Source organism: Chlamydomonas reinhardtii, chromosome 17, assembly GCF_000002595.2.
Source record: "Chlamydomonas reinhardtii strain CC-503 cw92 mt+ chromosome 17, whole genome shotgun sequence".
In the NCBI taxonomy this organism is placed as follows: Eukaryota; Viridiplantae; Chlorophyta; class Chlorophyceae; order Chlamydomonadales; family Chlamydomonadaceae; genus Chlamydomonas; species Chlamydomonas reinhardtii.
The window spans coordinates 5,366,673-5,379,886 of record NC_057020.1 but is presented as its reverse complement, the minus strand read 5'-3'; the positions used below and the strand labels follow the sequence as shown (position 1 = coordinate 5,379,886).

The following is a 13,214-nucleotide window of genomic DNA, read 5'->3' as shown; positions in this document are numbered from 1 at the left end:
CCGCACATTGTAATTCCAACTTTGCTTTGGGCCGATTTCCTATTGACGGCAACTCATTTCGTTTGAACCTGCTTAAGCGGGTAGCGTGCACGAACAAAGGTGGGGACGGAGCGAGTTCACACGTGCCAGCCTTTGCCGCAAGTTGGTGAGTCGGCAGTGTGGGTTCGACTTTTCCATATGGCAGTCACTATTGACTAGGTGTCAATGCAAGCATCAACCCATTCATCGCAGGGGTTACAATGCCGCGGCGCTTGGCGACCATGATTACTGGCACTCTTTGCCTGCTGGCGCTGATCGTCGCGCTGGCGCCGCCAGGGTAAGAATCATGATCTAAAATGACATGTACGTATCGGCTAGTATTGCGGGTGGCCCAGTCGCTGCCAAACGCTGGACATCCACAGTATAAAAAATTGTCCTAGGACGCGCTCTGCAGGCCTTGAATGACAGGTACATTCTGGGTATAAGCGCCGTGCCATCTTCAATGCCATGCTCATGATGTGGGCACTGAGCGTCTGAACCGAGCCGCACGAATGCCGCCGGTTGGGTGATGTCTGCCTGAGTGCGAACTTCGCTCGACCGCTTGCGTGCTTGTGCTCCGTGTACAGGTTGTGCAGGCCGGTGCATCTGGACATCGGTTCCGGCCAGGCAGACGCCGATCGCAATGCGCTGGAAACCGTGACCGACTTCGCCACTGACTCTAGCCAGTTGCTGGAGACGCCCGAGGACAGCGAGCTCAGCAGCTCCGGCCGGCACCTCACGACCCATTAGAACTGGCCGTCTATGTCGAGGCCCAACGACGGCATCTACTACCGCCTGGACTGGATCAGTCGGGCTTACACGGTGAGTCAATGCGTACGTGTGATACTAGCTACCCCGCCGGTTGCATGCACGCGCGCCCTAAGCTACGCCTACCGTATGCTCGACCGGGTCAGCACGCACGGGCGGGGCGGGCCAGGCGGGGGCGGGGCTTGAGCCGTCTAGGGTTTCCACAACCGCTCTCAGCCGCTCAGCGCATGGTGACATTCATGAGCACGAATCCGAGCACGGTTTAAGCAAGGCGGTTTCCGGTCACGCCTCTCCCTGCTTCCCCACCTGTCCACTGCTGGCTCCCCAACTCCAGAAACACTGGCCTTGAGGCCCGCCCCATGCCAGCCAAAACCCAGGCCCCATGCCAGAGCTTCAGCCCCAAACACCTACCCATATACCTCCCAACCTGCGAAAGAAACTGCGATTTACTCCCCTCCCTCCCTTCCTCCCTCCCTCCCAGGATGACGTGTCGTTCGTGGACGGCTGCAGCAGCCCCACCAGCCTACAGTACATGCGCGAGCTCAACCCCATCTATCTGCAACGCCCACGACCTGTGCTACCGCTGCCGCATCAACTGGGGCCTCGGCACTGCCTGGTGTGACGCCATGCTGCTGCGCCGCTGCAAGGACGTATGCCACGCCAACTGGCCCAACTGGTGGGACTGGTGGCACCGCGGCTTCTGCCAGGTACGAAGGGAACGAAACGTAATCCACGCCCTGACTTGTGGAAAGTATGGCGTGCGGTAATCATGAGAGAACGGATCCATGGCCGCCATGGGGTACCGCAAAGGGGGATGTACGGAGCTGCTGGTGGGGCATAAGTGCACGGGGGCCGCCGACTCACCTGCTAGCCCAGCCACGCGTGCCATTGCCCCGCAAGCACGAGTCAACGTGGCTTGTCACAGGACGTGCACACGAGCTACATGTGTGTATGCATGCCTGCGACACCCTCCGGCCCCCAACCCAAAGATACACACACACATGGTTTGCCTGTGCTCTTTAACACACACACACACACACACACACACACACACACACACACACACACACACACACACACACACACCACTACCTACCACTACCACTACCACCACCACCACGACCACTACCACAACCACAACCACCACCGACAGGGCACCTGCGACACCATGAACGTGGGCCTCACCTGGTACTCGGTGCGCGCCAACAACGAACGCAGCGAGAGTGAGTAGTACATACCACACTCAAGCTAGCTTGCATGCATGCACGCGCGCACGCGCGCGCGCGCGTGTGCGTTGGTGTGTGTGTGTGTGTGTGTGTGTGTGTGTGTGTGTGTGTGTGTGTGTGTGTGTGTGTGTGTGTACACCCGCCGTACGTGTGTGTGGATGGGTGGGTTATCCCAGCCTGCGGGCAGGCGTTGACAGGCTTTGGCACAACCACATGCACACGTGCACATACACACACACGGCCGTAATTCTGCATCGCATACACTGTCCTACGCGTAATGTTTTCCTTGTGCTCTTTAACACACACACACACACACACACACACACACACACACACACACACACACACACACACACACACACACACACACACACACACACACACACACACACACACACACACACACACACACACACACACACACACGCGCGCGCACGCGCACACACACACACATACTCGGTCGCCACCCGTGCGACAGGGCGCTCGAACGACTGCTGGCCCTCGTGGCGGCCCTACCTGGAGCGGCCGTTCAGCGTGGGCAAGCCTTCCAACCGCTGCAACAACATGGCATCTTGCTAGTTAGCTTGGCGATCATTCATACAAGGGCACAGTAGAGCATTTATACCAGTTGCGCACCACAAGGCCTTGATGAGGTTCCGCCTATGCTGCTGGCCGCTTACTGCCAACCGCGCCTATGGACGACCTAGGGAGGAGAGGATTTGCCCGCTATGTGTTGCAAATGAAGTCGAAGATGAGAATCATGTGCTCATGCGGTGTACGGCCTACGACCAGTTGCGTTTGGGTAGCGAGATCGATTTTACAGGCGGAATGCAGGCCGTCATGCAGAATGCGGACCCAGCCAGGTTAGCCGCGTTACTAGATTCCATTTGGGAGCACAGGAGCATAAGCACCCCCATTCGGGGACCAAACTAGCTGCATATATAAGTGTTGCAGGCGTTATAAGGGCCCCCCGGCCCGGGCCTAGGTTTCTACAAGGACAGGAATGCACGTCGTGCTCACCACCTTGTAACCACACACAACAAATACATGACGGCATGGCGGGAGTCAGGCCCGTGCGGCCGCTGTGCCGCCGGGGTTCATACATACAGTGCACACGCACAGAGGGTACAGAGCAGGGCGTCAATACGCCCGCACGTGGCCTTGCATTACCCGCGACTGCGGCGCGGGCCCGTGTACAGCAGCCACCCATGCACACATGCTGGCTTGTTGGCGTTTCTTCGTTATGATGCTATTCGTGTTGCACGCAAGCAATCAATGTGCCGCACGTTAACGGCGCGCGGTGTGTACGTGTGAGAGGTAGGGGAACTTGAGAGTTCGTTACCACGACGAGTGCGTGCTGACAGGGCTATAGGCAGCAGATGGAGTACAGGAGGCTGCGGAGTACGGTATGTATATACGGTTAGTGCCCATGCTGACTGGGCTGCAGGTTGTGGGCCTACGTGCGTGCAGGTACGAGCAATTTGCATGCAGCAGGGGTTTGATTGCATGTGTAGCTAGGGTGTTAGGTGCAGGGGAGGGTTAGGTGAGCGCGTCAAGTGCGTAATTTCTGGTAGTAGTCAGGGTGTCCCCCATGGTCGGGTATCAGGGGCAATCGCCTGTCCATATGTGTTTCCAGTTTTTAACAACGGTGACATGGGCCACATGCACTTTTTTGCGTGTGCAGGGTGTAAGGTGAGGGTGTTGGGTGTATTAGTCAGGAAGTAATTCGTAAGGGCGTGCCCGCCCCACGGCTGGTTATCAGTAACAGCATGGGCAACCGCCTGTCCATACGCGTTTCCAATCCTAACTACGGTGAAATGGGCCGCACGCACGCAACCTTAAACGGCCTGTCTCTTACGTTGTTGGGTGCGACGGCTGCTACTGGTGTGTGTTTTGTGTGTGCTTGCACGTGCGTGTGTCTGACTCAACCAGCGAAAGCTGCTGAGTAAGGGGCGGCGAAACTACACCAGCCGCTGCGCGTGGAAGCCATCTACCACGGATTGAAATGAGGATGTAACACAGAGGATTGGGGAACGCCTCTGCTTCTAATGCGTGCGTTGCACCCATCAGCTACTTGGGACACGGGGCGCTGCGTGGGGCATTGACAGGTATCTTGCAGTAACAAGGAGGTGGCTGCCTTAGGGAGGCAGGAAAAGGGCTGAGCCCTCCCCTCCCGGGTCGTTATCAACCCAGTCACCTTGACGCGGGTGCCTACTAAGCACACGCCTCTATGTTGGGGGCCTTTGGCATCCCCGCAAATCCGGACGTGGCCGGTTGGGTGGGGTGCACAGTCCGTGCTAACCCGCAGCTAACAAACTAGTCACGTCACTCGCCGCCAATCGACACGTGCACCCTCAGCCCCACGCCCTGCTAGCGCCGTTCAGGCTCTCAGGCTCTCAGCCCGGCCCCGCCGCCGCCGGTGGCCATGGCGGCCGCTGCAGCTTGCAGTAAAAATCACGATACCTAACGCTAGCACAACACCGCCACTGATTTGGGCTGACGGCAGCTTTTGACTTGCTCCCGTCATACCGTAATCACGTACGGACATGGGTAACTTTGTTCCATACAATTCTTCACATGGGGCATAGATACTACTCTATCTGCTCATCAGCATTTATTGTTCCTGCAGCAACAGGCAGTAACGCGCTCACCGTACGTGTCGCCCTGCTGCAAAGCGCAGCTTAATCTTGCAGTTCACATACATAGAACCACGTAGGGGTGTTCCTGCTGGAACCAACAGCAATTGCTTTCGGCAGCACACTGCATGCTACTTTACTTCAAGTGAGCAATTATTCGGGGGGGCCCAAACACAGCAAGACGCAGCGCACGTAAGCTGTTCTCCCACTGCAAGCAGTTCCAAACCTGCTGTTTTATTCCCAAGTGTGCGACCCTGCCCGCATGGCCCTCCTCCTCCTCGGCATCTTCCGCCACATCCCCAACCGCATCCGCATCCTCGTCCCCATCGCCGTCGCTGCGGTAAGCGCCTGCCGGGTCCTGTGCTCCACCTGCTCCGCAGTGCCACGCCACATGTGCTACACCGCGCCAAACAGAGCACCCATCATGGACTCCTTGCCACCTGTTGCCACAGCCTTGCCCGCTGCATGCCCGCTGCCGCCGCCGCTGCAGCTGCGGCCTTGACCACTTGCGCAGCGAGGCGGGAGAGCGGCAGCAACCGCTTTGCGCTGCTACCAGTGCGGGACAGTGCGCGAAAAGCGGACGAGCGAAACAGCCCTGCGGCTGCGGAGCCCGAGACACATGCCGTGTCTCCGCCGGCAGTAGCGCTACTGCCGTTGCCCGGACCAGACGCTGCCAGCACCAGCAAGAACCGCCAGCTCGGCAAGTGGGGACGTCGCCGTCGAGCACAGCGTGTGCGCTGGTGTCTCACACTCTCATAGCCACCTCCCTCATGCACATCCGCCTTCTATCGCAAGCGATCTGAACCAGGCAATGCGTGCTCCTGCCACCGCCGGTGCGCGAGAGTGACCCACGGCGGCGCACCGGCGGGCTGCTGTCCCTACCGCTAGCCACGCACGCCTACAGCACCGCCAGCCGCTTGCGACTGTTGCTCGGCGCCCAGCAAGGCCGCTGCAAGCACTGAGGCGGAGGATGACGACAGCAATGCGCTGTCTGACACCTCCGCCGCAACCAGAGCGGAGCTACTGCTGGCAAGCAGCAAAGCTGCAGTAGCGGTGGCGCCGCCGTCGCCTCCTGGGCCAGCTGATGCCGCCAAGGCAGACATGGCACAGCCACCACCGCCGGCTGCTGCAGCCTCCTGCGCACTGCTGCCGCGCCTGCTGGCGCTTGCGGCCCACAAGCTGCCGCCGCTGCGGCTTCCCACGGACGCTTCATCTCGTCTGCTACCCTCCTTGCGGCCGTCAGCAGCCGCCCCTTCGGCTTCGCTGCCACCGTCTTCAGTGGTTCGCCAGGCCACGCTGCGTCGCTGCCAGCTGCTCTCTGCTTCACCCAAACGCAGCCGTCGCTGCCACTCGCTATCGTCTTCGTCCTCCGCGTCACCGCCGCTGGGCGCCCCAAAAGCAACAGCAGACCCGATACTGCTCACATGGGAGGCGGCACGGCTGCAGTCTCGTGAGAGCGCATTGACGGCCATCGCCTTGCGGCCGCCCAGACGCAGTGGCGATCCACGGCCACTGCCGCCGCCGCCGCTTTCCAACGCTGCCAAGCCTCCACCAGAGACCAGGAAATCACCATCCGCAGTCGCTGCTGCTGCTGCTGCGGCGGCGGCGGCTCCGGCGCCCGTGGGCTCGGGTGGAGGGTGCGGCAGCAGCAGGGGGCTTGCAGACGTGGCAACTGAGGGCGGCGGCGCGGTGCCTGCAACTGCTTGGCGCGGGCCCGGTGAGGCGGGCGGCTGCGGTCGCACGCTGTCGGGCCCTACATGCTTGGGACGCTGCGGCGGCGGCGGCGGCGCTCCCGCCGGGCTGCCGCCGCCACCGCGACCACAGAGCGCCACCAACATCCCGTCTGGGACTGTGACCGCGCCGTTGTCAACATGAGCGCCCAAGGCTGCTGGTGCCGCAGCACCAGCAGGCGGGCCGGCGCCTGCAGGCAGCAGTAGAGCGCCGCCGCTGCCACCGACGCCGCTTGCAAGGCTCTGTGTCATCATGAGTGCACCTCCAAAGCGGCTGCTGCCGGCGGCCTGCAGCGGCCTCGCCAAGCTGCTGCCACACCGTGAAAGGCTCCGTGCCACAATGTTTGCGTTGGTGTTCGTTGCCATACCGGTGGCAGACGATGCCGGCGACGCCCGGCCCCTGATCGCGGGTGCCAGCGCCGCGGCAGCTGCGGCGGCAGCCGTGTCACCATCCCCAGCAGCGGGTGTGGGCAGCCAGGGCCACTCTGATAGCAGCCAGGACGGGTGGACAGGGCGCCGTCGCGAGGCACCAATGCCGCCGCCACCGCCGCCGCCAACCGCTTGCGGCGACAGCATCACACCACCGCTTACGCCGCTGCTGACGGCGCTGCCGCCGCCGCTGTCGTCGGCGTCGTCCACGTCATCAAGACAGGCGGTGGTGGCGGTGGTGGCGGTGCACACCAGCAGGCCCATGCTGCCCATGGGCAGCAGCGGCTGCGGCGAGCACCTGCCGCCGCCGCCGCCCACACTGCCGCCTGCCGCTACTAATGCTGCAAGGCCGCCGGCATTAGCCCCGCAGCTGAGGCTGCCGCCGCCGGCACGGCCGCCGGCGCCACCATGGGAGCCCAGCTGCAGGACTCCGCGGGCACCGCCGTCACCGCCGCCGCCGAAGTCAGCAGCGGCGCCCTCAGGCCCCGAGGCCAGAGCAGAGGCGCGGCGGGCGCGACTAGCATTGACGCCGTGTGACTGCTGCTGGGGAAGCAACAGCGGGTGGTGGTGGTAATGCTGCTGCTGATGAAGGTCATCAGTCTGGAGGCCGTAGTGGTTGGTTGCTGTGCCATCACCGCCGCAGCTGCTACTGATGCCGCCATCGCCGCCGCTGGTGTCAGATGCCAGGTATCTTGCGAGGCGGTCTGAGGCAGTGTCGGCGGCGGCTTGGCCCTCTACTGGCAGCGCCATGATGCGCTGGTGCATGCTCAGGCGATGCGTTGTCAGGGGCGTAGGCGCGTAAAAGTGCACCGCTGCAGCCGGCACTGCTGGCAACGCCGCGAGCTGTGGGTGGGGCGAGCCGCCGCAAGTCGGGGCGCGCTGGATGCCTGCGGCGGCGGCAAGGCCGCCGCTGCCAGCATGGCTTATGTGGCTGTGCGGGGCAGTGGCTGGGCCGCCACCGCCACACTCTAGGGACTGCGGCGGGTAGCAGGAGCCCCGGTGCCGGATTGGCGGCGGAGAGCCTGCTGCTGCTCCTGAGAAGGCCAGGTGTGTTGAAGTCTTGAGTGCAGGAGACGATGGTGCAGAGGCTTGGGAGCCGCCGGGACCCATCATTGCAGCACGGATGCGGCGGGATGGATCCGGCCGCGTTGCTCCCTCGCCCCCGGCCATGCCACCGCGAGGGGCGCCCGACACCGAAAGCGAATGCTCGGACGCGTCAGCAGCATAGCAGTGGCTGCCGCTGCCGCCGTCACTGCCGGCGGCGTCGTGTGGCAGGAACCCGCGTGTCGTGTACCGCCGCAGGTGTGGGAGGTGCATGGCGGGTAGCGGGGCGCTGATGCTACTGCTGCCACAGGCGCCAGTGCTGGCAGCGGCAGCAGAGGTGGCGGCGATGAGACCACCTTCCGGCAACCGCGGCCATTGAAAGCCACCACCCGCTGCGCAGCCTGCGACACCTGCGCCGCCGCCCGGTGCGTTCTTGCCGTTGTCAACAGGGGAGGCCAGTAGCGGAGGCAGCGCCATGCGCAGGTGCGGCAGGGGCGCGCTGCGGAGGGCCGAGGAGGCTCCGGCGGCTGTAGCAACACATGCGGCGGCGTCTAGCAGGGCGCCACTGCTACTGCCATGATGCTCGTGGCGCCCCGCCATAGGGCTGCTGCTGGCGTGGTGCAAGGCCAGCGGCGGGATGGGCGCGTGCAGGCTGTAGGTGCTGCTGCCGGCAGCAGGGGCAGCAGCGCCACTGCAGCTACTGCCACTGTAGCAGGGCTGCCTGCTGCTACTGCTGCCCTTCAGGCCGAGCGGTAGGTAACCGACGTAACTCATGCCGCCATCCCCTGCGGCACCGCCGCCAGCATCCTGCCGTGAAACAATGCCGCCACCCGCCGTGGAGTCGCTGGCGGCGGCGGCGGCGGCGCCGCCAAAGCTGCCGCTGATGGCGCCGCCCCCGCCGCTCCCAACAATCATCTGCAGGGCTGTGGAGAGGGAGTTGGTGCCCAAGCTGCCAAGTTCCACGGAGGCACGGCGGTTTCCGGGCCGGTGGTGTGACTGCTGCCGCGACGCTGTGGGAGGGGAGGGCAGCGCTGGCGGCGGCGGCGGCTGGGCGGCATCGGCGGCCGCCGCACCTGTGGCGCCCGTGGCAGCGGCCGGCTGTTGAAGCACGTTATCGCCTGCTGAGAGACCTGGCGACGGCGCTGGGGGTGGGGCGGCGGCATCCGCCCTGACGAGGCCAGTGGCGGCGGCTGTGAGCGCGGCCGCGCCGGCGTTGTTGAACAGGTAGTGCAGCAGCTTTGCCTCCGTCAGCCTGGGGTTCGCGCCCATCTCCGCCGCCTCCACCGCAGCCGCTGCAGGCGGCGCCGCCGCCTGTGTCGTCTGCGACTGCAGCTGGCGAGCCGTGGCGCCACTGCTGCTGCCTGTGGCGGTCTTCACCCGTTGCCGCGTGCTGCTGAATGTCGTGCCACCCCCCACTGCTAGCATGCCCACCACCGCTGCGGCCTCCTGCTCCAAGGGTGCGGCCTCGTGCTCCACGGTTGCGCTGCCGCCGCTGCGGTGCCTGCCAGAGGCTGTGCTGCCGCCGCCTGCAGTGCGCGCGGTGGTGGGCGCATCGGCGGTAGCGTCCGTTGCGTTCGCACCAGCAGCAGCGGCGGCGGCGGCCCCATTAGTAATGCTGCACGCAGTTGCCGTACCGCCGCCGCCGCTAGCTACCTTGCCGCCGGACGTCTGGTGCTGCGGGGGCCCCGGCGGCACAGCCGCCGCCGAGCCGGCGGAGGCGTTCGATTTCGCGGAGGTGGATGGCACCAGAAGGCTGCAAATGGAGTGACGGCGGGCGCGGCCCGCGCCACGTGCGGTCATGCAGCCCGCGCGCTGCAGCCACACCAGGCCGCCGGCGCTGTCGCCGCCGCCGGCGGCGCCGCCAGCAGCAGCGTCGCCGTACACGTCAGCAGATGCCGACGACACCTGTGCGGCCTCTTCCATGTAGGCCCGCGCCTCCATTGTGGACATGCGCCGAACCTTGGAGACCGCCAGAAGCGTGCTGGCCGCACGCCAGTCCATGCATGGGTCTTCAAGCTGGGGACCGCCGCCTTCGTGACGCCGGGAGCTGGGGGCACGGCCGCTGCTGGCGCTGGGGGCGCGGGAGGCGCGCGTGCTGCTGCCCTCCCCTGCCATCACCGATGAGGAGTCACCACAGGTAGTGCGACCCGAGGTTGCGCGATGGAGCGAGACTGACTGCTGCCGCTCCCTGCCCTGCTCTCCATCTGAGTCGCCGTCATAATCGTCGTCGCCGTCTGCCGGCATCTCACGGAACTTGACCGAGCAGGCGCTGCGCGTGTGTGCCATGGCGGGCCTGCCAGCGGCGGGAGGCTCGTCGAGCTCCGAGTCCAGCGCCCCAAAGTCATCGGGCTCAGCGGAGTCATATTCGCCGAGGCAGTACGTCAGCTCACTGCGCCTGGAGCGCTCAAAGGTCAAGTCGGTGCCGCACTTGGCCCCGAAGTTGATACGTCGGCGATGGCACTTGGCCAGCGCCACATTCAGCAGGTCGACCGCCTTGACTACGTGTTGGCGTGTCTACAAGAAAAACACGGTAATATATATGCTGGTTGCAAAACCGGTGACAAGGATGTATGTGAATCACCGGCGGCATGCCCAGCAGTCAAAAGCTTACCACCAATTCATCGCGGTAATCTTCGACAGTCCTCATGATGTCTCATGAACACCTAGTGACGGAAATCGTGAGCTCGGCACAGCTACCGCTCGTTGAGGTTGGTTCTAGCTCCTTGCAGTCTCAGCAGTAACGTTTGTCATAGGTAATGAGTGGTTAGCATGTATTACTCCATACCAATCGAATAAGCATCAGGGCGGTGCTTGACAAATAGTTTCTACAGTTTGGGCTGACTAACGCGCCCTCCATGTAACCCGTCCGACTCCCATTGAGGTCTCAATTACCACGCACGCCATTGCCCGAACCCAGGTGTAGATTGCGTATTAAGCAGAAGGCAATTTGAGGACAGGAGGCAGTACACCCTGTGCATAGAGTTGAGGAGGCCTAAAACCAGGGAGCATGCCATCGAGACGTTGCGCCCTTGAAGACAAAGCGCGACGATGAGGACATCCGCACCTCGGGAGAGAAGGGATTCATGCAGCAATAGGAACAAGTTGCAGAAGAATTCGCAAGGCGATTACAGGGCTCTCGGCAGGGATGTGCTTGAAGGGCCCTACAAAGCTCAAAGTTGACGAGGCGTGGCGTGGCGAGGCGTGGCGAGACCGTTTGTGGGGCAAGACCCATATGAGACATAATGTTTTGGAACTGGACAAGTACTGCAATCAACAGGCACTGCGGCGGTGAACACCCTCGGAGAAGATGGCACGAAAGCGTGTCAGTTGCGATGAGGATTTGCAAGAATGCTAAACGGGCGAGTCACTCATGGATACGCGTCGTGTTTAGTATTACCACTTTATGATAAGGACAAACTACGGGTCCACCTTGCTCGCAGGCGCGGTCCCCTCTCAAATTTCTTCTCGCGAACTTTTGCACTTCAACTCGTTAAGCGCTATTTATTATATGAGAGGAATCACTGGCAATTACTTCATAAGAGCAAATGTAGCTATGCGCTCCTCGGCTGCCGCTGTTGAAATGAGGGCAAATTGCGGCGTTTAGCCATGCTGGAACATGACTTGTGTAGCCTGCACCGGGCGATTGGCGATGCCGCTTCCGGAATGCCGATTCCTCGCCGCATTGACAGGGCAGGCCAGGCTGGCAGCGCCGCAGCTGTGACAAGCAGCGGCAGCGATAACGGCTGTATACGCTTACCCGGCGGGAAGTTACCGCCGCTGTCGACGTGCGCTCCAACGGCGCGGTCCCGCCAGCAGAGCGTGCCAGCGCCCTGTGGACAGCCGGGGCCGCGCACCCGGAGCTGTCAATGCACCCGCACCCGCCGCCGATTCCCTGCAAACAGCACGCAGCGCGTCACAGGAACGATGCAGCACCATGCGGCATGCACACGGGGGGGTGCAGCGGCCCAGCGCCTGCGGCACCTCATGCGCCTCCTGTTGGCGCTGGCGCTGCTGCACCTGCTGCCTGGCGCAGCAGCACAGATGTGCAGGTGGGCGGCCGTGCTTACTGACCGTATAGGTGTCACTACCATTCGCATGGGGGTCGTGACTGGGTTGGGCCGGGCCGGGCTCGGCTGCGTGGCTCGGGGTCAGGCGGACAGGCGGGCAGGCAAGCGATGTGGAGAGGCGGGGCGGGGAGGAGGGAAGCCAAATGATAGCTGCGGTGCGGTGCCGCCAGCCAGGTCAACCCCATAAGCCAGTCAGCCAATGTTTTCTGGATGTGTGATGTCGGGTCGTACGTACGGCGCGTTGATTGCATGTGTACATTCCTTCTGTGGTCGGGCGCCGCAGTGGGACCACCTGGGTCGGCGGCGGGTCGCCCTACTACGACTGTAACTCCGGCGGAACCACCATCTATGCGGCCAGGTGCGTGCGTGTGCGTAGCATGTAAATGCAATGCGGGCGCCCGGCTGTGCGGCTAGGTTGGGCGACGGGCTTGTGCAGTTGTCAAGGGCGCCACTGCTGGCTAACTGACTGGTTGGAAGGCGGGGGAGGTGCTGCTGGGAGCCCACCCACACGGGACCCCTGTGTTGCCGCCCGGTGTGTGCACATGCACATGCGTGTCGCACACCAACGCACGCCACTGATGCTTTCAATGCATGCAATGCGGCCATGGGACGCCTGTTGTACAGCGGTAACACCATGATCCGGATGGTCGCAATGACGTATGGTACGCCCAGCACACGCACGCGCCAAGTGCGCCAGGTTGCGCCGTACGCACACGCGTGCATGCTGCGCCGCGGCGCTGCCCGACCGCCACCCCTCCTCCCCTCCTCCCCTCCTCCCCTCGACCAGGGGCAGGAGGCCCGCTGAAGGACCTTTGGCACGCCAACCTGTTGTGGCTGATTGTTCTTGCACTTCCAAAGCCCATCCATCATTCACATACATTGCAAATTGAATGTCAGGCCACATGTGCGTACATAGATGTGAAGGGGTGAGTCAGGCAGGCAGGTTGGATGCTGGGTTGGGCAGCACAGCCCCCAGTGTGGCACACGAAGGAGAAAGGGCAGCATGTGCTGGCACACCAATACACCATGCATGTGCAGTCTGTCAACATGCAACACAGCACAGGACAGCATACAAATACATCTTGGTGAATGGCAAGGCACATTGATGCGAGTATGTGGGGCCATGAGAATCCCATCCCTTCATGCCTACTTGTGCGTGATGACAAGGGAGCAGCAATAGGGCATGCAAAGTCTTTGCCACGTGCCCAACTCACATTGTGCCCACCTCCAAGTGGTTCTAGCAATCTTTCTGGCTTCAATTATGCTTATAGAACTTAGTACATCATTTCTGACATG

At 62.8% G+C, this 13,214-nt stretch overlaps 3 protein-coding genes across 3 annotated transcripts in view; 2 read left to right on the top strand and 1 right to left on the bottom strand.

Moving 5' to 3' along the window:
- The first annotated feature begins 38 nt into the window (after positions 1-38).
- Positions 39-4,041, top strand: CHLRE_17g736550v5 (uncharacterized protein). The gene is made up of 5 exons (XM_043072556.1): positions 39-316; positions 606-749; positions 1,268-1,493; positions 1,940-2,009; positions 2,491-4,041. The coding sequence occupies exons 1-5, from the start codon at positions 261-263 to the stop codon at positions 2,589-2,591; spliced, it is 597 nt and encodes a 198-aa protein (XP_042915015.1). The 5' UTR covers positions 39-260; the 3' UTR covers positions 2,592-4,041.
- Positions 4,042-4,186: 145 nt separating this feature from the next.
- On the bottom strand, positions 4,187-10,598 carry CHLRE_17g736511v5 (uncharacterized protein). The gene is made up of 2 exons (XM_043072555.1): positions 10,463-10,598; positions 4,187-10,365 (listed from the first exon to the last, which is right to left on the bottom strand). Exons 1-2 carry the CDS (start codon positions 10,496-10,498, stop codon positions 5,533-5,535), a joined length of 4,869 nt encoding a protein of 1,622 aa, XP_042915014.1. The 5' UTR covers positions 10,499-10,598; the 3' UTR covers positions 4,187-5,532.
- A 110-nt stretch (positions 10,599-10,708) lies between these two features.
- The window catches only part of CHLRE_17g736474v5 (uncharacterized protein), a 13,117-nt gene continuing 10,611 nt past the window's right edge, over positions 10,709-13,214 (top strand). The window contains exons 1-3 of the mRNA XM_043072554.1: positions 10,709-11,636; positions 11,754-11,900; positions 12,202-12,276. Coding sequence (XP_042915013.1) covers positions 11,458-11,636; positions 11,754-11,900; positions 12,202-12,276 — 401 coding nt within the window. The 5' untranslated portion in view covers positions 10,709-11,457. The remainder of the gene's footprint in view (positions 11,637-11,753; positions 11,901-12,201; positions 12,277-13,214) is intronic.

Excerpts from the sequence above, each read along its gene's own strand:
- CHLRE_17g736550v5 (XM_043072556.1), top strand. The coding sequence starts at position 261 with ATGATTACTGGCACTCTTTGCCTGCTGGCGCTGATCGTCGCGCTGGCG. Across the intron at positions 750-1,267 it reads GAGCTCAGCAGCTCCGGCCG|GATGACGTGTCGTTCGTGGA; the intron begins GCACCTCACGAC and ends CCTCCCTCCCAG. Across the intron at positions 1,494-1,939 it reads GGCACCGCGGCTTCTGCCAG|GGCACCTGCGACACCATGAA; the intron begins GTACGAAGGGAA and ends CACCACCGACAG.
- CHLRE_17g736511v5 (XM_043072555.1), bottom strand. The coding sequence starts at position 10,498 with ATGAGGACTGTCGAAGATTACCGCGATGAATTGGTG. Across the intron at positions 10,366-10,462 it reads ATTACCGCGATGAATTGGTG|ACACGCCAACACGTAGTCAA; the intron begins GTAAGCTTTTGA and ends TTTTTCTTGTAG.